The 23,988-nt window shown below is 42.0% G+C and overlaps 3 protein-coding genes across 3 annotated transcripts; 1 reads left to right on the forward strand and 2 right to left on the reverse strand.

The window, feature by feature from the left end:
- Window positions 1-216: 216 nt before the first annotated feature.
- Window positions 217-2,145, forward strand: LOC120111596 (chalcone synthase-like). The gene is made up of 2 exons (XM_039129015.1): window positions 217-468; window positions 910-2,145. Exons 1-2 carry the CDS (start codon window positions 291-293, stop codon window positions 1,899-1,901), a joined length of 1,170 nt encoding a protein of 389 aa, XP_038984943.1. The 5' UTR covers window positions 217-290; the 3' UTR covers window positions 1,902-2,145.
- Window positions 2,146-13,308: 11,163 nt separating this feature from the next.
- On the reverse strand, window positions 13,309-14,591 carry LOC103703347. Its single transcript, XM_008786173.4, has one exon. It carries the CDS (start codon window positions 14,458-14,460, stop codon window positions 13,606-13,608), a length of 855 nt encoding a protein of 284 aa, XP_008784395.1. The 5' UTR covers window positions 14,461-14,591; the 3' UTR covers window positions 13,309-13,605.
- A 5,001-nt stretch (window positions 14,592-19,592) lies between these two features.
- On the reverse strand, window positions 19,593-20,462 carry LOC103703421. The gene has a single exon (XM_008786261.1). The coding sequence runs from the start codon at window positions 20,460-20,462 to the stop codon at window positions 19,593-19,595; it is 870 nt and encodes a 289-aa protein (XP_008784483.1).
- Window positions 20,463-23,988: the final 3,526 nt, after the last annotated feature.

Below are 23,988 nucleotides of genomic sequence, written 5' to 3' on the forward strand. Positions count from 1 at the left end.
ATTTTCAATATACCAAACCCACACGCTTCATATATAGCGAAGTCCCCATCATCCGACGCACGCATTGCACAAAGAAGGCAAAGGTTGGTGCATAGCACGCGCCATGATTGGGTTAGGTGGGACAGGACGTTTTATAATACCACGTTTTATAAAACGTTTAATAATACCACCCAAAGGGGCTACATATATGGAAGCCAAGAGCATGCCCCTCCACACTCCTCGGCGCTCTATCCTAAACAATTAAACCTTCAGCAACCGCTGCCCGTCTCTCCATCTCCCTTCCACTTAGAATGGCCAGCATCGAGTCCATTCGCAAGGCACAGAGGGCTGACGGCCCGGCCACGATCATGGCCATCGGAACCGCCAACCCTCCTCATGCCGTCGACCAGAGCACCTACGCCGACTTCTACTTCCGAATCACCAACAATGAGCACAAGCACGAGCTCAAAGAGAAGTTCAAGCGCATATGTAAGAGCTTAATTAATTGTTGCATGCCTTGCTTCCTCGTATACTTTTTTGGTATTATACTTAGAAACCACTTTGGCACGTTCGCTCTATCTCATGACACCTAGTGAGCATGCATGCATGAATCATGATATGGAGGGAGCCGGAGCCTTCCGATCGTGTTCCCAACTTCCCATCTTTCCTCCAAATATAAAAAAACAAAGAATATGGAGGGAGCTGTCCGTAACACATATGTATCCAAACACTCTCAGGCATGCAACAATTAGTGGTTGCCATCATCCTACGACATGCCTCGATCGATTCTCCCTCTTAAAGTAACCTATCCTCGATGATGAGAAATTAGCAAAATGATCGTTCAATATTATCATCCAAACTCATGAATGAAAGATACACATGCAAGTCGCTCGTTTTTTTTTAACCTTGTTTTGCTGCGTCACGTTGCAGGTGAGAAATCCATGATCAAGAAGCGGTACATGTACCTCACCGAGGATGTCCTGAAGCAGAACCCGAACATGTGCGCCTACATGGCGCCCTCTCTGGATGCCCGGCAGGACATCCTGGTGGAGGAGGTGCCGAAGCTGGGGAAGGAAGCAGCCGTCAAGGCCATCAAGGAGTGGGGCCGCCCCAAGTCAAACATCACTCACCTCGTCGTCTGCTCCACCAGCGGCGTCGACATGCCCGGGGCCGACTACCAGCTCATCAGGCTCCTCGGCCTCAACCCGTCCGTCAAGCGAGTCATGCTCTACCACCAGGGCTGCTTCGCCGGCGGGACCGTGCTCCGCATCGCCAAGGACCTCGCCGAGAACAACAAGGGTGCTCGCGTGCTTGTCGTGTGCTCCGAGATCACCGTCGTCACCTTCCGAGGCACCGACGACATCCACTTCGACAACCTCGTGGGCCAGGCCCTCTTCGCCGACGGTGCAGCGGCACTCATCGTCGGAGCGGATCCGATCCAAGGTGTCGAGAGGCCGCTCTTTCGAATGGCTTCGGCGGCTCAGCTGATACTGCCGGACAGCGAGGGGGCCATCGAAGGCCACCTCAGGGAAGTGGGCCTCACCTTCCACCTCCTCAACCAGGTCCCCACCATTATCTCCAAGAACATCGAGAAGAGCCTGGAGGAGGCGTTCGAGCCGCTGGGTATCTCTGACTGGAATTCCTTGTTCTGGATTGCGCACCCTGGTGGCCCGGCCATACTTGATGCCTTCGAGTCCAAACTGAAGCTGAAGCCGGAGAAGCTCCGGGCGACGCGGCACGTGCTTAGCGAGTACGGGAACATGTCCAGCGCTTGCGTGTTCTTCATACTGGACGAGATGAGGAAGCGGTCGGCGAAGGAAGGGAAAGGGACCACTGGAGAGGGGCTCGACTGGGGAGTGCTCTATGGATTCGGACCAGGGCTCACCATGGAGACCGTCGTCCTCCAAAGTGTCGCTATTTAGGGTTTCAGGCTCCACCATGGTTCCATTGCTGCATTTTTTTCTCGTTGCTTCAGTTCAAGTAGTGCTCAACTAAACAATATTTTAAAAGACTATATGTATGATATATGCAATGAATAAATGACTAAATGAAAAGGCTGGTAGAGTGTCATACTCAATCAGTAAGTGTATCTTCCTTCAAGAATACTGAAGTGTTTACTCAAAGTAAAAAAAAAATAAAAGGAATTAGTTAAGTGGGAGATCTTAATGAAAGATCCTAAGTTAATCACTGCCTCAGCTACGAGCATTTCTCCTCTGTACTGAAATAGTTGCTCTTCCTCTTATAGTCAATTCCTACTTTGGACGCGCGCTTGCGGTCAAAGTACTTCTATTTCACGCCTCCTGAAATCAATTGCAACTTTTGCTTGGGTCCAAAACGTATAAACCAGGAAATTTAAGGAAAAACCATTAGCTGCATGTTGAACAAGCATGTTTAAAGGAAACCTTCCATCAACAGTCAAGCTGAGGATTTTTGACTGCTATTCTCAGCAGCCTCTTTTAGAAGTCAAGAATACATGCATAACCATTGGTTGAACAGTTTTTGTTTTTCTTTTCTTAAAAAGGTGCTAAAAGGCTAATTAAGAACAATCCATTATAATTTTATGGTGGCCATTACAGACCACTGCTATGGTCGTTTTATCATTATAGTAGCATTACTATTTTTCTAGTTAAATTTAAGTGTGAGTATTAAGGTGTTTTTTTCCTTCTAATAGTGAGGGAGGGAGCTAGAATTACCTAATTTAACTATAATTACTCAGGTCACTATGAGAACTCATGTCGGCATATCTTTTAGTCCCACATTAGTTATGCACTACATAGATTTAGGATATTTATATAGGGCCAAAGAACCCAACTAATATCTTTTGGCTAATCCTTTTAAATAAAGTCTTGGGTTATTGCGAAAGGTATTGGAATGAGACCCGATGTATATCTATATAGACTCTACAGCTTGCACGGGCTCATTTGGGTTGACTCTGAGCTAATCTTACACTAGCAAGGATGTTAGAGTTTAAATAAATGAAGTATATCAAAACTTCCGTAAGCATGTGTTTCATCTTATATCAATACGGATAGATTTTCGTACATATACAGAGCCAACAGTCCAAATAATATCTTCTGATTAGCTTTTTAGATAAAGTACTATATTGTTATAATTTCCATACTTAGATGCATCTTAGACTCAACCCAAAATTTTTGGTTGCAACTTTAAGGAGCATGACCATTAGCATAAGCCTTAGCTAGAACATAAGCCTATGGTTTCTTTTCAAATGCTTGATTGACAATGCGTTATGCGATCCATAGCAATCAAATATAATGTCGCCCTGCATAAAAAAATAAAGATACAGCAAGAAAGACATCTTATGGGAACAAGAATCGTATGTCTGATTTCAACGAATGAACAACAAATAGATTGCGTAAAACTATATGTTAGAACCTTATCTACAAGACTGAGTACATGGTAATGAATTCTTTATGAAGTATTTTTTGTAGCTTAATGCATTTTTTGGAGTATTTGCTTGGTCCAAATGATGATGATCTCCATTATGTGAAAATCAACTCTTTCTGAAAATTGGAACAATTCTAATTTAATTTTATAAATTTAATATGAGTAAGTTTTGAATAATTATTATAAACCATAACTTCATACCAAAAGCTAAGGGTATTGTGTTAGCTAAGTAGTAGGCAACCTACAAATGATATGAATTCAGTAGGATAATATTCGACTCATTTTTAGTATTAGATTATGTAAAAAAATATTTGATTATAGATGCAGTATTAATTTATAAAAGAAATATTTGATTTTGATTGCTTCTATAGTGCTGCAACAAGTTATACCAATTGTTATAAATCATGATCATAGGATGACTCAAGACCGTTACTATGGAGTTGCTTATACCAATGATCATCAAAAGTGATAGTATTTGTCAGCCAATTAGTAATGTTCCATTATAATTTTATGGTAGTCATAACAAACTCATGCTATGGTTGTTTTATGATTTTAGTAGCATCAGTATTTTTTAATTAAATTTAAGCAATAATATTAAGGAGTTTGTTTTTCTTTTTATAGTAAGGGAGGGAGAATTACCCAACTTCATTATAATTATCTAAGCCACTATGAGGACCCATGCGGCATATTTTTAGTCCGACACTAGTTATGTATTGTGTAGATATAGAATATCTATGCATAGCTAAGAAACCAAAATAATACTTTTTGACTAGTTCTTTTAAATAAAATTTTCGGTTGTTACAAGTGGTATCAGAGCAGAACCTGACCTATATCTATATGGACTAGAAGATAGTGTAACATGGGCTCATTTAAGATGACCACGAACAGATCATGGTATTTGTGATTAGATTTATAATACATATAACTTTATTTGAATAGACTTGCATGGATGTTTGGGCTTAAAAGGAGAGAATACGTCACGACTTGCATGGGCATGTGTTTAGTCCTACGTAGAGTATGTGATGAATAGATCTTTATACTTATACAATGCTAAAGAATTCAAATAATATGTTCTGGTTAGCTTTTTTAAGTGAGGTATCCCAGCACTTGCATGCATCCTAGACTCAACCCAAAATCCTTAGCTGCTAAGTTAAGGAGCATGACCATCAGTGTATGCCTTAGCTTGATCATAAGCCTCCGGTTTCTTTTCCAAATTTTCTATAATCACCACATGCTATTCCTTAGCACTCAAATCTGTCACCCTATACAAAAAAATTTAAAGATATGGCAGGAAAGACATCTTATGGGAACAAGGATCGTATATCTAACTTCAATGAATGAACAACAAACAGATTGCATAAAATTATATGTGATCAGTCCTTATCCACAAGATTGAGTATAGAGTAAACAGTTCTTTATGAAGTATGTTTTGTAGCTCAACTCATCTGTTAGGAGTTCTTGCTCGGTCCAAATGATGACTATCTCAAAGACGTGAAAATCAGCTCTTTTTGAAAATTGAAACAATTTTTTTTTTAATTTTATAAATTTTGGAAGGTTCTGGCCTAACTAGTGGATAAAACTATTAGACTCTGGCAAAAACACTATTAGACCACGCAAAAAATACTATTAGACGCTCTTGAGATAGACCGCATATTATTCGTTCCTTACTAGTCCCATTTAGAGATAAGTCATAGCATAAAAATGATTCCTATGAATGTCTTGTATCTGATTAATGAGTAGTTAAAGATATGATGGCAAATATAATGGCCCAGCTAGCTATTAGGCCAGTACGGCCTTCGAACCAACCATCTTTTAAATCAGCAGCTTGTCTTTCAATTGGAAACTTGGCTCAGATATGGCTCACTAATTCCTAAACAAGACAACCTAGGATTAGATAAACTTGCTTGAGCTCAATTATATTAAATTTGGAACAAAAAACTAGATATTTGATATATATTAATATATATCATATATTATTTAATTATTATTTATAAATAAAATTATTTTATGTCATAAGTTATCATCATAATACTTAAAAAGAATATTTTTAACTATAATGCAGAATTGCTCAACGTATGTATGTACAGGTATTTAGCAATTTTAGTTTCTGTTGAATTGTATAGATGAGTTGTTCAAGAATAGCTCAAGTCCAGCTTAAAATGGTTTAAGTTTTAAGTACGGAGCTTGCACTATGCTTGGCATGTTGGAACCAGGCTTGTAGATATACATGCTTATTAGCCATAACAAGTCTAGCAATCTTCAAATGAAAATAGTTTATAAGTGTGTGGATCATACAACAAATTCAGACCAATGGACACATGGCCACTAAATGGGATCAGTCAAGAATGCTGTAAAAAACCCATACTGCCTCGCCCCACTTTTGATTTTTCTGACCCCTAAGGGGTGTTCAAGTTATGGAAAGTCCAATAAATGTATTTCCTTTTGGTAGCCTATCACTTTCTTTTTTGAACCTATTCCCATATACAATTGGACGTCGCCTTTGCTTCCAATGAATTCCTAGTCTTACAACCAAAGAGCCCGTCAAACAAATACAAAATTATCTTAAAGAATCAAATTAAGACAAAACTACCTCAGGGCGGACCACAAACCGAGTTGCATCACCCTAAAATATCAATCATAAAATGTGTCAATTGGAGACTGGCCTAATCGGTAAAGAAATAAAAGAAAAAAATATAGTATCCCATCATAAAATATAGGATAGAACCCCACATCTAACGCCATATCGCTGGCGTGCCAACTCGGAAGTCATCTCTTCCAATGAGAAAGTTAGTTACCACGAGGACATACAAGCATGTGCTCTAGCTTTGGAAAGCGAAGTCGCTTGGTACGTTTCCTGGGTCTTAAAAAACTGCTAGTTTTTCGGTTTGTTTTATCCTGTTGGAAACATGTAATGAGAGTATTTGCTGACAGTATGTTTTCGGTATTCTATCTACATTTATTTTGAGTCGGCATTCCTGGAAATTTGGGTATCAACTTAGTTGAACTGGCTTTCGAATGCTTGTATCCTGGAGATAGATAGAAGATCGTGCATGATAAAAGGTAGAATTCTTAACTTCTGGAATGCAAAAGAAGTGCGGGGTTGACGGCAAGCTTCGTTGCCCTGTAGTTCGGTCATATTGTTACACAAAAAATAACTCGAGCACCTAGCTAGGAGACGATCTGGTAAGTCAATAAGCTGAGTCTGAGTTCGTGGCAAACCAAAAAAAAAAAAACAGTGCATTGGGCCTTGGCTATATATATATGTTTGCCTTGCTACCAACAACATTGAATCAAAACTCCCTGATCGAAAGTCCAAACCCAATCCCTGGTCATGTTAGCTAATTAATTCCTTATCACAACAGGGGGATACAAATGGGCGAGGCCCGGTCCGACAGTTTGCAAAGTACTCTACAGGACCGGCCTGAAAAACCTAACATTGAACATTGTCGAAGCTCTCCCTCGGGCCTGCCCATGGACCAAACAACGAGATAAGCCATGATGAAAGGGCCCATAAGAAGGGGATGAGATCATTGGCAAGGTGCACGGCCACATGGTGTATGCAGCACCGCAGGGTATAATTTCTCCAACTGAAAACCTCCATCTAGGAAGAGTGTAAAGCTGCTACAACCATAGCTGTAATAAGCTCTTACAACTCTGGTATACCTAGATTTCTATTATATACAAATGGTGCATGTTTGAATTGAAAATAGCTTGATTTGCTGATCCTAAGAATTGATTTCCTAATTGGCACGAAGCATTCCTCGCCATGTTTATCATCGTAGGTTCTCCATGTCAAGCATTTAATTTTGGACGATGTATTTGCAAAAACATGCATGCATGAAGTAGTGTAATTTGACGTGCTTAGGTATTTCAAAATGGTAGAAACATGGTGTGATGTATGAATGATATGAGAAGAAACCATCCACAACCAGATGCAACCGGACGGATAATAAACGTAGCAACAATAGCAAACACGCAGAATGGATCAAATTGTTCAGCGAACCTGTTCATCACGAAACGATATATAAGAGCGCGCCTGCTTGGACAATTGCGTGGATTCCATGGGTCCCGCCTCGTTGATATGGTACCGCGAGAGTCCAAATCCTTGCATCCATCCCACAGTGACGGCTCCAAACTCTTCTTTAATTGAGCTTCCCTGGTTGCCTTCCCACTTTAATTATCACATGGTGTGACTCATTTCTGCAGCAGTACTAGACTTACTTCAGTTTTTTCCCTTGACATGAACCGGTTCTTTCAAATGGACCCACGTTGTGACCTGAAGGGTGAAATACTTTAGGTTATATGATGAGGTAGGCCATGTTGATCGTTCGAATATGTGAAAGCGAGAGGGAATCAAAGTCGAGAGCAAAAAGACGGTGATAGTTTTTGCCCGCGCACTAAAAGCCGGTAATAGTTTTTGTCCACGCACTGGTTTTTCATTATTCTCACTTTGAATGGTGACTGGTGCATTTCTAGATCCACCGAGTGTGTCCTAAGTTTACATATTTTTAAGAGGTAAAAACGAAATTCTTTTCTAGACGGTGCACGTAAAAAAGAATTGTTCTTTGAAAGAGGAGCGAAGAAAAACACTTTTTGTTTGGATCTTTGAGCTTTTGCAAGCCAAACTAACCTACTATTTTTTGTAAAAAACCAGTTAAAGTCTAAATAAACTTATTTCCCTATATATATATATATATATATATATATATATATATATATATATATATATATATATATATATATATATATATATATATATATATATATATATATATATATATATATATATATTATAATCATAAAATAAAAAAAAAATATTAAAATATTTTAGAAATTTTGTATTCTGCATTTTTTAGTTTTCTATAACCAATTTTTGTATCATCTAAATAAGCCTGTGGATACAGGACAATCAAGCTACATAAATATTATATGTTTTTCTTTTTGTTGTTGTTGTTTCCACCGCAGGATGACCATCCCTAAGCCTCAGCTTCTCGAATAGCTTGGGTAAAGTAAGAATTGAGTTATAATTTGCTGCAGCGCTACTGTAGCGGCCAACAAGACATGTCCATGTATGTACGTGCAGTTGTAATGTTTTTTTTTGGACGATGCAACAATGGAGTGATCACGACATTATTACATTGGCTGATTCACAGCCAAAGATGTAAAGAAACCCACACTACGTTGTACCAAATAAAGAAAAGTAGACGAGGAAAGAGGGGCATTACCACCGTGGCAGAGCGTTTACACGTGTGTAGAGGGTTTTGGATTTGACGTTTCGAACTTCGACATAACCCGTGCCACTGATTGGTCTCGTAAGAAGTAAAACACTTGGGACGGAGAGATCTTAATTACCGTCACCTTGTTTGCTTCAAATCTAGGTGACTCAAAGCTGTCCTGGCCGTCCCGCTCGCCCGCTGAACGATCCTGCCTAAGGCCAAGGCCAGCCATGAAGTCCAAAAGAATTTTAGAATTTTGCTTTGAGAGTCATGAATGGCTAACGAGGCCTGGTATATATCGTCATCTTTTTCTTAACAGCTTAAAGTTTTGGAGTCCGGTGATTAGATAACCATTACAAAAATAATTCTAGGCTAAACTTTTAATTTTGATCATTAAAAGATCAGTTAATACAAAGAAGTTACAAAATCTCGGCAAGCATATTGGTATAGTATTTGTCAATATATCTCAAAATACATTGATTTCATATGGTCCGAGATATGTAGCTAGTAATGAAATAAATTACATATTTCATATCCTTGAGTTGTAGGTAACATTACATTTCAATACCTTGCCTACATCTTGGCCAAAATGAAAAACTTTTTTGTTGAACTAGGATGCCAGAAACAGTGTAATTAAGATTGAGATTTGATGTGCATCTAGGCCAACCACAGCTCACCATAAGAACCGACCAATTAGAATTCTCTACAATACCAACGTGCGGCTAGCCTTGGCAAACCCGACGCCATGCGACCGGATTCGCATCTTTGGAGCTTTTCATGGTTGGCAGCTTTAGCCGGAGGTCCCAGTGATCACCAAAATTCTGCTGATGAGACAGGCAGAACGTCATCCGCGTGCGAGACACTTACGCCGGATATTCGGGCCATGTTGAGGCTAGTCTTTCCTGGCCGGCCCACATACCCTAATTATTTAGTGGTATGTAAGCTCCTCCACCTATACTATCATCAAAAAAAAAAGGAGCCTGGAAGATAAGTGCTCGACGTCCTAACGGACTGCAAAAGAATCTCTTTCTATTTCCCGAGCATCATCCTAATTTAGATATTGGAGGGTTTTCCATGGCAAAAAAAATAACGGGATGCGTTTGATATCACGGGATAGTATCATGCCCTGGCGGTTATCCATGGCATCAACCTGCTTGCCAAGAGACTTGGAATTAATTGGGTCTCCTGGAAGGGATACAGTAACGGGATGCGTTTGGTATCACGGGATAGTATCATGCCCTGGCGGTTATCCATGGCATCAACCTGTTTGTCAAGAGACTTGGTAGAGGGTTGGAATTAATTGGGTCTCCTGGAAGGGATTATGTTTAATTTTGAAAATGGAGAGCAAGAAATTTTCTTGTTCTTTTCCCTTTCCTACAAAATAACAAGAGAGTTTCTTTCTATTCAGCCAGGTTTTCGCATGCCCATTTACTTAGCAGCAAAGAAGATAGATACCGTTATAGGAGGGAGAACAGGCAATATTCTTTGTAATGAGTGAAGCTAAGTTATTCTTTATATATTACATCATAAGAAATTTGAGAGCAATCTAGCACCTTCTTTTAACGACATTCTTGTTTGGTGGTTGGGTTAAGTTATCATCAAATATGTCGCCTCATATCTTGATTGTATAAATTTTCTAGGACTGCTAAGGATTTGCTCTCGTATATGGCCAATAGTGGATGACAAACCCCTACTTGGATTATGCGCTTCGTTTTCCTATTTGACATGGGGTTCACGGAATCAATCAGCTCTGATGTGACACTAGCGTCTCTTGTCCTCGTTGTACCAAATCCCAATTGCTACCTAAGAGAGAAAAAAAAGTGATGGATCATTTACAGAATTATAAAAAAATTAATGCAAAGGAATAAAAGCTTAATATTAGATAAGATTTGAACTCAGAACCTCTGCTTTGATACCATATTGAAATCACCACTTATCTTAAAAATTTAAGTTGATAGAATGAGATAAATTTATTTATATTTTTTATATTATTTTTACAGACAGCGAGTTGCTAAACATTGGCGAAAAGGGTAAGTTCTTTGAGAGTTGGAAGTCTCTTGAAAAATGTTCTAACTTTTGGCGAGATAATATAAATGCCCTTCCGGTATTTTGGAATAGGGTGCACTTTGAAATTGGGAATGGGATTTGGATCTTTTTTCTGAGAAGATAGTTGGATATCTGAAGCACCGATACAAGACCTTTTCTTTGCCCGGCATAGTTGAAGTCAGAGGAAGTGTCGCACCGGGGCAAGTTTCTTCAATCCAAAATCTAGGACTTGGAAGATCATATTACTAGCATCCCCTTCTTCCGAGACTCGCTCTCAACTCCTTTTTTCTTTTTTTTTTGTGCAAATTATGGCTCTCCTGTCTATGGTTACTTTCAACCAAGAAGAGGACCAAGTGAGATAGAAGATGAATAGTAATGGAGCTTTTACTCCAGCCTCTTTCTTCCAATTCTTGAACACTAAAGTGTGCTTTTGTAAGTTCCCTATGGAAGCTTAATGTAAAGTCAAATGCTTCCTCTGGCTATGCTGGCAAAAGAAGCTTAATACTAGAGAAATTCTGGGGAAACAACTTAGAAAAAATCTCAAGAGGTGTATGCTCTGTCATGAGGCAGCTGAGTCAATGGATCACCTGTTCCCTTTGTGCGGGTTCTTTTCCACTATTTGGAAGGCATTGTGCTCTTCTCGAGGAGTGCTTCACCTGCAGTCCACTTTTGAGCATCTTTGTTTGCATTGTGATGTGGTGGAAAATGAGCATGGTACCATGGCATGACCAAATTAGTCCAGATCAGCAGTCAATATGGCAACCAAGACATACCCTAAATAATCTAAAGCAATCAGATCGAGACTATCCTTGCCAACCCAGAAGCCAAGATGAGCAGACTAAAAGCAACCAACCTCCGAAATCGCGTGCCATCCGATATAAAATCCCAAATTTTGGACTTGCAGATACTTAGCTCTGCATCTATCCCAAGCCAACCTGAATCTTCTCACCTTGGCTAGTGCTTCCGACCTTGTATGGAAGAATGTTCCCTCCATCAAGCGGGAGAAAAAGATTACTATAATAATCTCTCAATATTACGCCGAATCTTCAAACAATTACCACAATAACACGACTCTAAGCTGTTAAGATATGATTCACAAAAGATTCGCTCATCTATAAATAAGCCATAAGCCTGTGTGAGATAGGTGTGTCTCTAATACTGGCATTATTGCAACCATTGCTACCGCTACTAAGCTCTTTATTCTCTTTATTTTTTTTTTCCTTATCCCACACTAAAAAGAATTCTCTCTGATTTAAGCATCAAAGGATTTGCCAAAGTCAATTAAGCGAGTTTTCTAACCTTTTTGTTGTCTTGCAAATCCATAAAAACAGTCTCCATCAGCAATTCGGAGATTGGTTGGAAGTGGAGGAACTTCACAAAACAATTTTGTTGCGGAGACGGCATTCTGCCGGAGCCTCACACAACAGTATAGCCCACATTAAGCTAGCAGAGAAAGAGGACTGCGTTCCTCCCGAGGTATTGTCCGCTTTGGGCGCTCCGGCCCGCGCGTCCAGCGCAAACGGGGGGAGACCACTACCCTCTGGGCGCTCCGGCCCGCGCGTCCAGTGCAGACGGGGGGAGACCACTGCCCTCACGGTTTTGCCCTTCAAAAGGCGCCTCGAGAAGAAAGAATTTTCATCCTCCATTTAAGGCACAGAACCTTTCCGCTACTAGCCGATGTGGGACTAAATTCAAGGCCCCTCCACCCCCCCCCCCCCCCCGCCCGCAACATAGCCCTCCCAGCGGGAAGGTTCTTGAGCCTCCGCAGTCCCGAGGGTAGTCAACGGTGGGAGGAGGCGCCCCCTAATTGGCGCGCCATCTGTTGCGGGAACGGCATTCTGCCGGAGCCTCACACAACAACATAGCCCACATTAAGCTAGCAGAGAAATAGGACTGCGTTCCTCCCGAGGTATTGTCCGCTTTGGGCGCTCCGGCCCGCGCGTCCAGCGCAGACGGGGGGAGACCACTGCCCTCACGGTTTTGCCCTTCAAAAGGCGCCTCGAGAAGAAAGGATTTCCATCCCCCATTTAAGGCACAGAACCTTTCCGCTACTAGCCGATGTGGGACTAAATTCAAGACCCCTCCCCCCGCAACAAATTTCAACCTATTATTATAATGTTATCGGCTGCCATATCTGGGATGTGTTGGAAAAAGAGGAATTCTAGAATTTTCTCTTTTTTTTTTTTTTTGGACAAGCAGTCATCCATTCTTTCGTTGCATTATAGGGCTTCTCACTCCTCGATGATTGGTCTGACCTGTGGAATCAGGAACTTCTTGCGGAATTTTGGAAATATCTGAGCAAAAATGTGGAATCTTAGATGAACCCCTTTGGAAGGCTAATTGACTTTCAGGTGGCTTGGTTTTATTGATGCTTACAGGCACCGGAGTGCAGGAAGCTTATGATCAAAGGAATTGGACCCCTTGAGAGGTCTTTTTTTCATGGCACCGGAGTGCAGGTTGTTTCTGGACAATCAAACCGGTTCGCGTTTCACTCACTGTAAGTTTTTCTCTCTCTTCTTCTGCTTCCTTTTTATTTTCTCACCATGTTTGTGCACTCACCTGTAACTCCTTAGAACAGTGATAGTGCCTAATTTCACTGCTCTTGTTTTCTCCTCATTGTAAATATATTCCGCTACAGCATCAATGAGAGAACAATTCTGTATTTTTTGAGACAGAAAGGGAGGGGAAACCCCACCAATGCAATTCACCGAGATAATAACAAAAAAAACGAAGAAAAGAAAACAAGACCCGGGAGATAAAAATGGAACAGGACATAATCATTAGTGTAGCACCAAATGTGTATCATATCAGTGGGCCTACCTACGCCCGGACCTATTTATTGCAAATACAAACTACGTGGCCCACTCTGGTGTTCATTGGGTCCCCATCTCCTGGTGACAGTTCCCTCGCATCGCGCATGAATGATTCCAAATTTCAGTCCCTGTTCCCATCAATTTTTTCACATGGCCTGGCTCAGACCCAACACTGACCTGGAACCAGAGAGCTCCCCTCGCTGCCGTATCCTCGATTGATAGGCGGAGCACAGCCACTGAGACGATGAGCCCAAAGCCACGTCCACCATGATCTCGCTCCAGTGCTTCCTCATGGCTCGGTTCAGCCTAGCTATGAACCCGCTTCTCCTCTCCTCGCAGTACTTCAAAAATCGCGCGGTACCCACGGGCTCCTCCTCCTCCCCCCAACATGGACCACCAGGTCGGAGTGGAACGGCGTCGCCGACTAACCCGGCCGACAAGCTGAGGTACTCCACCATGGCGTCCATGAGCCACTTCGGCGCCGCGCCCTGCCCGTCCCAGAGCCAGACGCGAGCCATGGCCCGCTGCACCGCCGAGCCCAACGCCAAGCCCGGATTGGGGTCGGCCATGGCAGTGGGGCTAACGACGATCACGAAGTCGCCGGGACGTTGGGAATCATCACCATGACCGACTGTCACGACTTCGCTGAGGTTGTGTCCGGCCAGGCGGAGGGTCACGCTGCGGACTGGCTTGCGCGGGTACAGTTCATTTGGGTAGAGGATGCGTTCCACGAATTCGCTGGCGTTCTGGAGAATCTGGGAAGCCTTGCCGTTGGAGACAAAGAGGAGATCGAAGCGCCGGGCGGCGAGAGTACCGGGGGGCGCGGCGTTGAGGATGGTGATGTCGAAGCCTTCACTGGCTTCGAGGTTTGCCCAGAGGGACATTGCTGCGAGGATGAAGACGAAGGCGAGGCCAGCGAGGGTCGTGGGGGGAGCAGATTCCGCTGTAGGAGAGTCGGTAGTAGTGGAGGGATTGGGATTTGAAAGGAGGGGCTGCTCCATGAGGAGAGTAGCTAGCAAGAGCCGACGATGAGAATGTTGTGGGATGAGAGAAAAAAAAAAGTTGCATGGTTAGGTGAGCCATCTTATTGTTCTTATAGAGCGGCAAACGAACGGACCATATCTAATCAACTAACAGCGTTCAAAATCTTCATAATTGTAAGTTGGAGGTTGATTAGTGTCCACTAATTCCGGTCCACGGTGCACTCTTGACGTTTGGATAAAGCCTTCTTTTTACCGTTTTATCTTTTTTTCTGAGAAAGCAATTTGTTTGATTCAAGATATGAATGATTGTATGGCTGCAGTGAGCTGGGAAGGCAGCCATAGCTGTCGGCAGCCCCTGTAAATGGTTGGATACAATGGATTTTGGGTCGACGGGATGAGGGAGCGATAGCAAAGGATGCCAGGGATATCTTTCAGTGGGGCCCTATTTGTAAAAGACCCAGATCAAACTGCAGTGATAACAAATTATCGCGCAACAGCTGCTTTGAGATCTATATAAAACACGATCGAATGGCCGACGTTGCGTGACAAGGCCGCTTATTCTTTCGCGCGAAAAATGCAACCTGAACCAGTGAAGTCACCTGCGAAATGGCCTACACATTTTTAGTTCAAATAACATGGGTTTGCACCATGTCGTATACAAATTCTGAGAATTGCACTCAAGCACAATTTAATTAGAGATCATCTCAGCTTGTAAGCCCCAACTGGTTCGACGAAAAAATGAATAATCAGATACAAAAAGAGCTGCAGCCTCTCATAGTCAAGCCATAGCTACAGCATCTTGCTGCAGCCGCAGTCTAGTCTCAAAAATAGCTCGTAGCTTATGGTTAAGCTGTGGCTTACGGGGCTACAGACATAGCTGCTCGAATAGTTACCATTGGCCAAGCGATGCCCGGTCGGAAAAAAAAATAGAAACCTGGCATTTGTTAAATAAAATTGGGAGGCTGCCAACCTATGTTTTTTTTTTTTTTTGGTGGGAATTTCTGTTTTATATACCAACCATGTTGCCCTGTAAGGTAGTAGCTCCCATTAATGCAGCCGTAGCAGGAAGTGTAAGAAAATATAAAATATATAAATAAATCTATCTCATCCTATAAGCTTAAGCTATTGGGACAAATGATGATTAAAAATTTCACATGTTGGGCTCGCCCATTAAAGAAAAGTCCGATCTACATGTGAGAGAAAGTATAAGAAAATATAAAATATATAAATAAATCTACCTCATTCTATAAGCTTAAGTTTTTAGGAAAAGTGGTGATTTCAACTGGACGCGCTATATTTTTTTTTTAAGTAAATTAATTTGTTATTCAATCTAAAATAAATATACTTATAAAAATTAGAAAAAATTATATAAAAAATTAAAAAAAATATCTGTTACATCAGTTTAATTGTCTGATGCTCCATATCCAGTCCTCCAATGGTAGAAGATATAAAATCAACGTCCTAAATATTAGTACAGAAAAAAATTGTGACTGAATTCAATACCCGCCTGGACACGGTCCATTGGCGGACACGACGAATGATCGAGATGCTTGGGCCTCCACACGGCACCACGACAATTGATTAACCACCATATACGTCACCTTTCCCATCTAATCTTCGATGTAGTACAAATAATAAAGCCTGACGTGTGTGGTACGTCTGAACAATGTCACGAGTTAATGTGAATCACTATTGTGATTAAAGATATTTATATAATTTAAAAAAATATCCTAATTTTTAAAAGTGTTTTTTTTCTCCGAGAGTCCAGATAAGAACTGAAAATAATTGACATATATTAATTAAAAATAAAATATTAATTGAAAATACGGAACCATGTTAAACTATATGGAGACATTTAAGTATAGATAGAGTATCACTAGAGGCGCAAATAGGTCGGATCGGATCTTCAGTAACTCTCTATCAAATTCGATTAGAAAATAACCCTATGGCGGCATCAGCACTAAAATAAAGCATTAATTTTATCTGCTCGTGTTAATATAGAGATTAGGAATAGAAAAAGGTGAATTAGATTGACGATAGGATCCCCGTATCACGTGCAAAGTGGCAGACATTATTATTATTATTATTATTATTATTATTATTATTATTATTATTATTATTTGTAATGCACGAATGACACGGAATAGACCCAGTAGGCCACCGTTTGATGTACGGCGATTTGCATTATTGATGAGACTGTCAGCGCCACATTATTATAGAGAGGAGGTCCCATGCGAGATATGCAGTCCTGCCCTTTGGATCGCTCGCAAAGGCTTCTGAAGCGCAATTCTCGACATCCTGGAGAGTTCTTATAGACATCTTCCATAGGGCTTCCGCCCCCATTGTGCTTTTTACTTTTTTTCTGACTTGGCAGGATATATATACTCAGATTAGAGCTATATGAATTGCTGTTTTTACCACAAAAAATAAAAGCGCAATTCTCGAGCTCGTTGCTTTGGCTCACCTTACTATTTTGTCTTTTTCAAAAAAAAAACACAATGCAGTTTGCTCAGACGTGTAAATGATCTGGTAGGAGTATAAATTGGACTCTTACCACTTTCTCATGGAAGGTGACACTACATGCTGGATAATTAAGCTGCAATAAGTCATGGAGTGTAAAGCTACTAGCATTACGCTTGTGTAAATGTAATGCACCTGTTTCTTTATACGGAGGACTCTGGAAAAAAAATATTAAATATATGGAGGATTGATCTTAAGTAGAGTTACTCCTGAGACTATCGGCTTGCCCAGCTGGCTCAGCCTAATCCAAAATTTGATGAACTTAAATGCTAAATATAAGTACATGCATGGAATTGGCCTGAGCGAAAAGGGAAAAAAAAACTGATATGAAAATCGAGTTAGGCTCCAAAAAATTAAAAATCAGCCCAAAAAATAGAGGCAAAAAAAGATCAGATCTGTTGGACAAGCATGGTATTAATGTTTCAAGACTAAGCCGAGTCTGGACAAAGAATAAAAGCTCAATTGGGGCTGGGCAAAAACATCGAGCCTAATTTCTACCATAGGGCTCGCCCAAGTATAACATTTGATCAGCTCTAATCTCAAGAAGGGGTTCAAGAAGCAACACAGAGCAGGTTAGTTCCTCGTCAAAACATATATTAAAAAAATAAAATCCAAAACGGAAGCAGAGTTGGAATGGGAGAGTTTCCAAGATTCTGTTATAAATCATAAATTCATAATATCTCCGGATCAAACAAATTTATCCAGCCACTGGTCTCTCACTGAAACAGTGAAACTGCAACAACTGTCACCAGACACGGAAACGACATAGTGAAGTTAATTCGTTTGGCCATTGAATTACGATCTTTACGGTGGACTGGCCCGGGGACATAGTGAGTTAATTCGTTTTACTGCGTTCGCCACTTCGCCTGCCCTCGAGTTAATACTTGGCTCCGGCTCGCCAGGTCAAACAACCGGACGGACTATATTATAGCTACAAATATTTAATAAATATAAAAATATTTTGAATATTATCTTTTAACTCGCATAGATCTACAGTGCTCTCTGACTGTAGCAAATGGAAAATAATTGTAAGCGATCCTTTATTTTTTTAAAAAAAATTATTTATATAGTGTAGAAAAATATGTGGAACTTACATGTGCTTTTGGTAAAGTTTTAAATATCAAAAAGAAACAAATAAAATGTATTTACTTTTTGGTTTTGTATCAAAGATAAAATTTTCTATATTAACTTAAATATTTTTGAACTGTTTTTTTGAAATTAATTCATATTATAAGGTTTTGAAAACATCCAAAAGACAAAATGAAGTAGAAATGTTTTTCGATTTTATGTAAAAAGAGAAACTAATTTTTTTAATGATTTTAGAAGAGTCACACACTTGCAAGGATACGTGATTGATGAAGTTAGTTTTCTGCATTAGTTTTATGTACAGCTATAATAAAAGGCACACACACTTACCTCATATTATTCTTTTAATGTACAATACAGAGTTAGCTTTTTTAATTGTATATAAATACACAGATGTAATAGAAAAAGAGTGTAATAAACAATTCTTTCATTTCCTTCCAGCTGCCTGGCATTTTCTTTGCTCCTCTATTCTCTGCTTACATTTCTTGGGGTGTTAGCAGCAATGGAGCTGGAACTTTCTTTTAACATGGTATCAGAGCTCGGTCTCCTCTTCAGGCTGCATTGAAACCTCCTATGAATCTGAGGGTGGAAGAGCATAACGAGCTCATCAATGGACATGTCGAAGAGGGCATCAAGATCGACGCCAAGGTAGCTGATCTTCGACTGCCCGGCCACAACGTCCGCCATGGCTGTGAGAAAATGAAAAGTTCGTCCCGAGGGCCGCCGCGAGCAAGAGGTAGTGTTTTGGAGCTTCTTGATCTAAACTCTTCTAAAAAATTAGATGATTGATTATGAAATATAGTAACATGCATGAAAGAATTATTGCATAATTGCCAAATATTCTTTCACCAGAGGGTTAGAATATCGGAATTAACATGTTTTTTTGGCACAATTGTCTGACTTGATTATCCTAGTTGATTTGGATTGTCCAGGTCACCATTTTTCCTAAAAATTTACTGGATTAGAGGTTTTTAACCAATCTAACCACAATTCTGATGTTGATGAGAAATCAAATTAGCCAAAAGTCTATTCCTCTAAATTTTTAATACAACCAATCAATCTAATCCGTTTTTTATAGCTCTGCTAAAAAAATACTGTGACAATGAAGGCCAGCAGCGATTCCCGTGGAGAACCGTTATAACGTGATAACGCGTTGCCTAAAATATTGGTTAATTTATTCAAAACTATGATTGGTACGATGCAAACTATTCGTCATGGCCCGAAATTGACATATCGAAGTGACAAGCGAAGAATCGTACCTGAATTCTTATATTAAAAAAAAAGTAACCTGAATCACATGCGACCCGAAGCGCAAGTCAGGAATGTAGCGCTAATTGGTAACTTATAATATTTACAAGTTCACGTGGCTCTAGTACCCATTATCGGTTGTTGAGCCTACTTGAGGAGCTGAGGCGCTTAACACACACGAACTTAGCGATCGAGCGACGCTGAGAAGACTCCTCCATCTTTCATTGCGTCAACTTTGTTGCCCGCAGCTCTTGGCCTCACCTCTTTCGCCAGCTCCGGCGCTGGCATGGCCTGGTTTAAATCAAGGGAAAAGATGTCGCTGAACCAGATGGGGCTCCTTGCTGACGTGCCAACAAGAGATAGGCCGAGCACAACTCTCGAGATCGCAAGCCTAGTGCACTGTCCACCATGTGCTCGTTCCAGTCCTCCATCATGGCCCGGTTCAAGCGTGCAACGAATCCCCGCCTCCGTTCCTCACAGTACTGTAAGAAACAAGCATCGTCGAAGTAGTTTCTGTCATCCCAACGCGAATTATTGAGTGTGATGGAGAAATTATTGTGCTTCGAGTGGTGCACTAGACGGGCTGCCATGGTCAGGTACTCCCCCATGGCATTCAGGAGCGATCGAGGGGCCCTGCCCTGCCCGTCCCAGAGCCACACTTGTGCCACGGCCCGTTGCACCGCCGAGGCCGCCGACATCCTTACGTCGGCCTCCGCCATGACACTAGGGCTGACATGAATCACAAAGTCACGGGAGCCACGGCCGGGGCTGACCGCGACGACCTCGGCGAGGTCTTCGTCGGCCAGCTGAAGGGTGACGTGGCGGACGGGCTTCTTGGGGTACAGCTCGCTGGGGTAGAGCAGTCGCTCGATGAAGTCGCTGGAGTTGAGGACGAGCTGGGCGGCTCGGCCGTTGGAGACGAACATGAGGTTGAAACGCCGGCCGGCGACGGTGTGCGTGTCGGCGCTGAGAATGGTGATCTCGAAGCCTTTGGTGGCTTCGTAGTTTGCCCACAAGGAGACGGCGGCGAGGCTGAGGAAAGCAACAAAACGGATAGAGACGGTGAGGGTGGAGGGTGAGACGGAGGTGTTAGCGGAGTTGGGGACCGTGATGGGAGGATGGTTTGTGGGAGGGGGGATGGCCTTTGGGAGGAGAAGATCCTCCATTTGCAGAAAGACTCTACGGAACTTGGACCGCTTCTAGTTTAACGATGGGGCTGGTGCCTAACTCTTCGTATATAGACAATATATTATGTACGGAGAAAAGTGTCATTTCCACCTAACGACCATCACCTCCCCTTCTTCCAAAGCATTACCATCAGATTTTTTCTTCTCATCTTCCTTCGAGCAGTAGCCGTACCTTGGCACAAGGCAACAGGGGATGTTGTAGATGCTGGAGACCCGTTTGCAGTGAGGCCCATCTGGCCGATGGGCGAGGACTGCCTCGCCAGCAACTGGACGGACGCGAGGGCGGTGATAAAAGTTTTTGTCCGAACCTCATAAAATTGGGGATGGGCCCGCGGCATTTGGTACCAGCGATGGTGATTTTTTTTTTAATAAAAACGGATTCATATAGCTTTAATATAAGTAAAATCTGCTAAGTCAAAAGCAATAATATGATACCAGGAAGAAGAAATCTCAACATCACTAGTCCAAATAAGCTCATCGAAGTGTTGAGCAACGTAGGAAGCAACCCAATCTGCAATTTTGTCCGCCTTCCGATGCACATGTGCTGCGTGAAAAGAGACCAACCCCTTTACCAATCTGCGAGTCTTACAAATTAGTAGATGACCGTCCCCATATCGATCCACTTCCCGTATCCAATCGGTCACTGTAGAGGAGTCCCCCCTCGAGGTAGACCCTATCTGCATCAAGTTCCCTCCTCGCATAAGATATACCCTCTCACGCTGCCCGAAGCTCTACCTCAATGACAGTCAAGCCAGGGGTACACTGACCTCCTGCCACAATCAGTCTGCCATGGTGGTCTCTGATCACAAATTTCACTCCTCCATGTACTCCATTCGCCAACATGCCGCCATCGAAGTTGACTTTGAGATGACCAAGGGGTAGGGGCACCCTAGAAAATAGGGCAAATCTGGGTGCTATAACAGCGGAACGGGTGTCCCAATATCCCTGGCCATCACAGAGGAACTCGTCACGACAATCGTGGTGATCTTCGCAGCATAACGAAAGGCCTTGTCCACCACTGTCCTCAAGCCAACCCACTGCCCTCGAAGAGGCGGGCATTCCTATCCAACTATATATTAAGGCCAAGTATGCCCTCATGATACTCTCCTCGACTGTACCCGGTCTTCTCATGGACTCTCTCAAATAGTGTAGCAGGTCCTCTATTGACTCCAATGCCCGTGGGAAGGAAATAGAAGAAAGCTCCCAAATCTGTACTGCCCTAGGACATTTAAAGATGACGGGGATGATGGTCTCCTCAGTGTCCGAGCAAATCTCACAATACAAAGTGATCCGAACACCTCACCCTGCTAACATTCTTCTGGTCGGTAGGCAGTCTTAGGCCATCTTCCATATGAATAGGGCCACCTGAGGTAGATCCGCATCCTCCAAATCCAATCTCCATCAATCCGCCGAGCTAGCTCCCCACTAAGCAACGCATGGAGGTCCCTGGCACACACCCTGGATTGCCCTATCGGCACACATACTAATCTGTCGGACTCCTCCCGGGATGGAATAGGAAGGGCTAAGATTCGCTCTGCTAGATGTCCCCCGAAGGGCTCTTGAATCAGTCCCTAACCCCATCTACCCTCCTCAGGAACAAGTAGGTCGCTGACCCTAAGTCCAGCTAACTTAGCTATGTCCATTATGGTCGGCAGTAGACTAATGGCATCTCTGTCATCCAGATGTCCTCCAGTACATCAACGGACTGTCCATCGCCTATAGCCCATCTAATCGCCGGTAGCATCAGTGGGGCTCAAGCACAAATCTCCCTCCAAATCAGTGAATAGCGACGTCACGCCCGGATGCTCGCCGCCGCTAGAATTACCCCATACTTGGCCCTCAATAGTGAGAACCACATACTCTCAAGCTCCAACAAAAACCTGACTACATGTCTCGCAGCAAGGGCCTCCCGCATAGCCATTAACGATGGCACCCCTAGTCCGCCAGTCCTAGTTGGCTGACGTACTACCTTCCATGCTATCAGATGGATACCTTCTCTGCCATCATGCCTCCCCCTAATGAAGTTTCTGAAGATCTACACATGAGTCCTCACTGGGAGTATGTAGTTGGTTACCAAGTAGATCGGGATCGAGGTGAGAACCGCCCGCACCAAGGTAATCCTATCCATCATAGAAAGTACGTGCATCTCCAATGCTTAGTCTTTGTGTGATGCTGAACTAAAAAAAAAAAAAAAAAAAAAAAAAAAAAAAAAAAAAAAAAAAAAAAAAGAAGGAGAAATCCCCACCGCAGGGGCAGAAATTTTTTTTTTTTTTTGTTGGATTACGAGGAGAGCGAGCCAAGAGCCACCACGGATCTGACTTCTGGCTAAACTTTTTTTTTTTTTTTTTTGGTGAGGAGCCCGGTGGACAATCGTAGGACAATTAGGACATCAAATGCCTGGTAGGAGGATGTACGTCCTGCCTCGCAGTGCATGTGATTTGGTCGGCCGACATCTCACGTCTGATGGTGCGAGACGTACACCGGAGGATGCCTTTGATGATGATCAAATAGCTCAGCCAGTGTCGTGTCCGCCTCGAATAACCGGTATTGGGCTCTACACTGCCAAAGACCCAGCAAGGAAGTCGCATGTGCGTGAGCCTGCGCGAATGTACGTGTTTGCAAAGAAATTTTAAATGATTCCATCTTTTTGCCCCCTTGGAGCGGAGTCAGGGGATTGTTAGCCAAAGCTAGCTAGTGCTCTGGTATCCACTGAGAAGTTTTTTTTTTTTTTCTTTCAATGATCAGTATTGGAACATTTTCTAGTCTTATAATTAGTTTTATAATATCTGCGTTTCTCTACTACTATACATTTTCATGAACTCTTGAACTCATAAAGGGCAATATCGCAAATGCACCAAACACATGCCATGGCTTCTGGTGGATAATATTCCCCTGTAAGTTCCATCCGGCACAAAGTGAGGGTTCTGCTGAAACTTTAGGGGTTGAATGATTGAGCTCTAAATTCTATAGAATTTATATGTTGGGCTAGCACAACTAGCAAGATTGGAGGATTACAGACTGGGTAGGTATATATTCATAAATATCTAGGATTAGTTTTGGCAGATATTTTTTTCTCTTTATAAGATTCGAGTTGGCCCACTCCAAAACTAATCCTAGATATTTATAAATATAGGCCTAGCTCAACCTGCAATTCCATGATTTTGCTGGTTGTATTGGTCTATTCCACGAATTCTATAGAATTTTGAGCCCAATCATCCAAACAAACTCTTAGTTTTTCGGTGTTTGTATGATGATTTTGTATATATATAAAAGTATTAAAGAGTAAATTCACTAAATTCATTTATTTAGTGCTGCAATTTGGGAGTTGGTCTAATGGAGCGACTAAATGACATGGGTATATTTCTTGGAATATTTTACTGGGTTTTAAAAATAAAGTTTACTTTTAGTATTTAAAAAAAAAGGGGATAATGAAAAATTGCGCTTGTTTCAATCCATTAAGTTCACTTCTAGTCAGGGCAACCTCCACTGAACTGGAAATAATCCC

The sequence above is a fragment of the Phoenix dactylifera genome, chromosome 8, assembly GCF_009389715.1.
Source record: "Phoenix dactylifera cultivar Barhee BC4 chromosome 8, palm_55x_up_171113_PBpolish2nd_filt_p, whole genome shotgun sequence".
Lineage (NCBI taxonomy): Eukaryota > Viridiplantae > Streptophyta > Magnoliopsida > Arecales > Arecaceae > Phoenix > Phoenix dactylifera.

Coding starts and splice junctions, on each gene's coding strand:
- LOC120111596 (XM_039129015.1), top strand. CDS start 291: ATGGCCAGCATCGAGTCCATTCGCAAGGCACAGAGGGCTGACGGCCCG. Junction 469..909: donor AGAGAAGTTCAAGCGCATAT/GTAAGAGCTTAA, acceptor GTCACGTTGCAG/GTGAGAAATCCATGATCAAG.
- LOC103703347 (XM_008786173.4), bottom strand. CDS start 14,460: ATGGAGCAGCCCCTCCTTTCAAATCCCAATCCCTCCACTACTACCGAC.
- LOC103703421 (XM_008786261.1), bottom strand. CDS start 20,462: ATGGAGGATCTTCTCCTCCCAAAGGCCATCCCCCCTCCCACAAACCAT.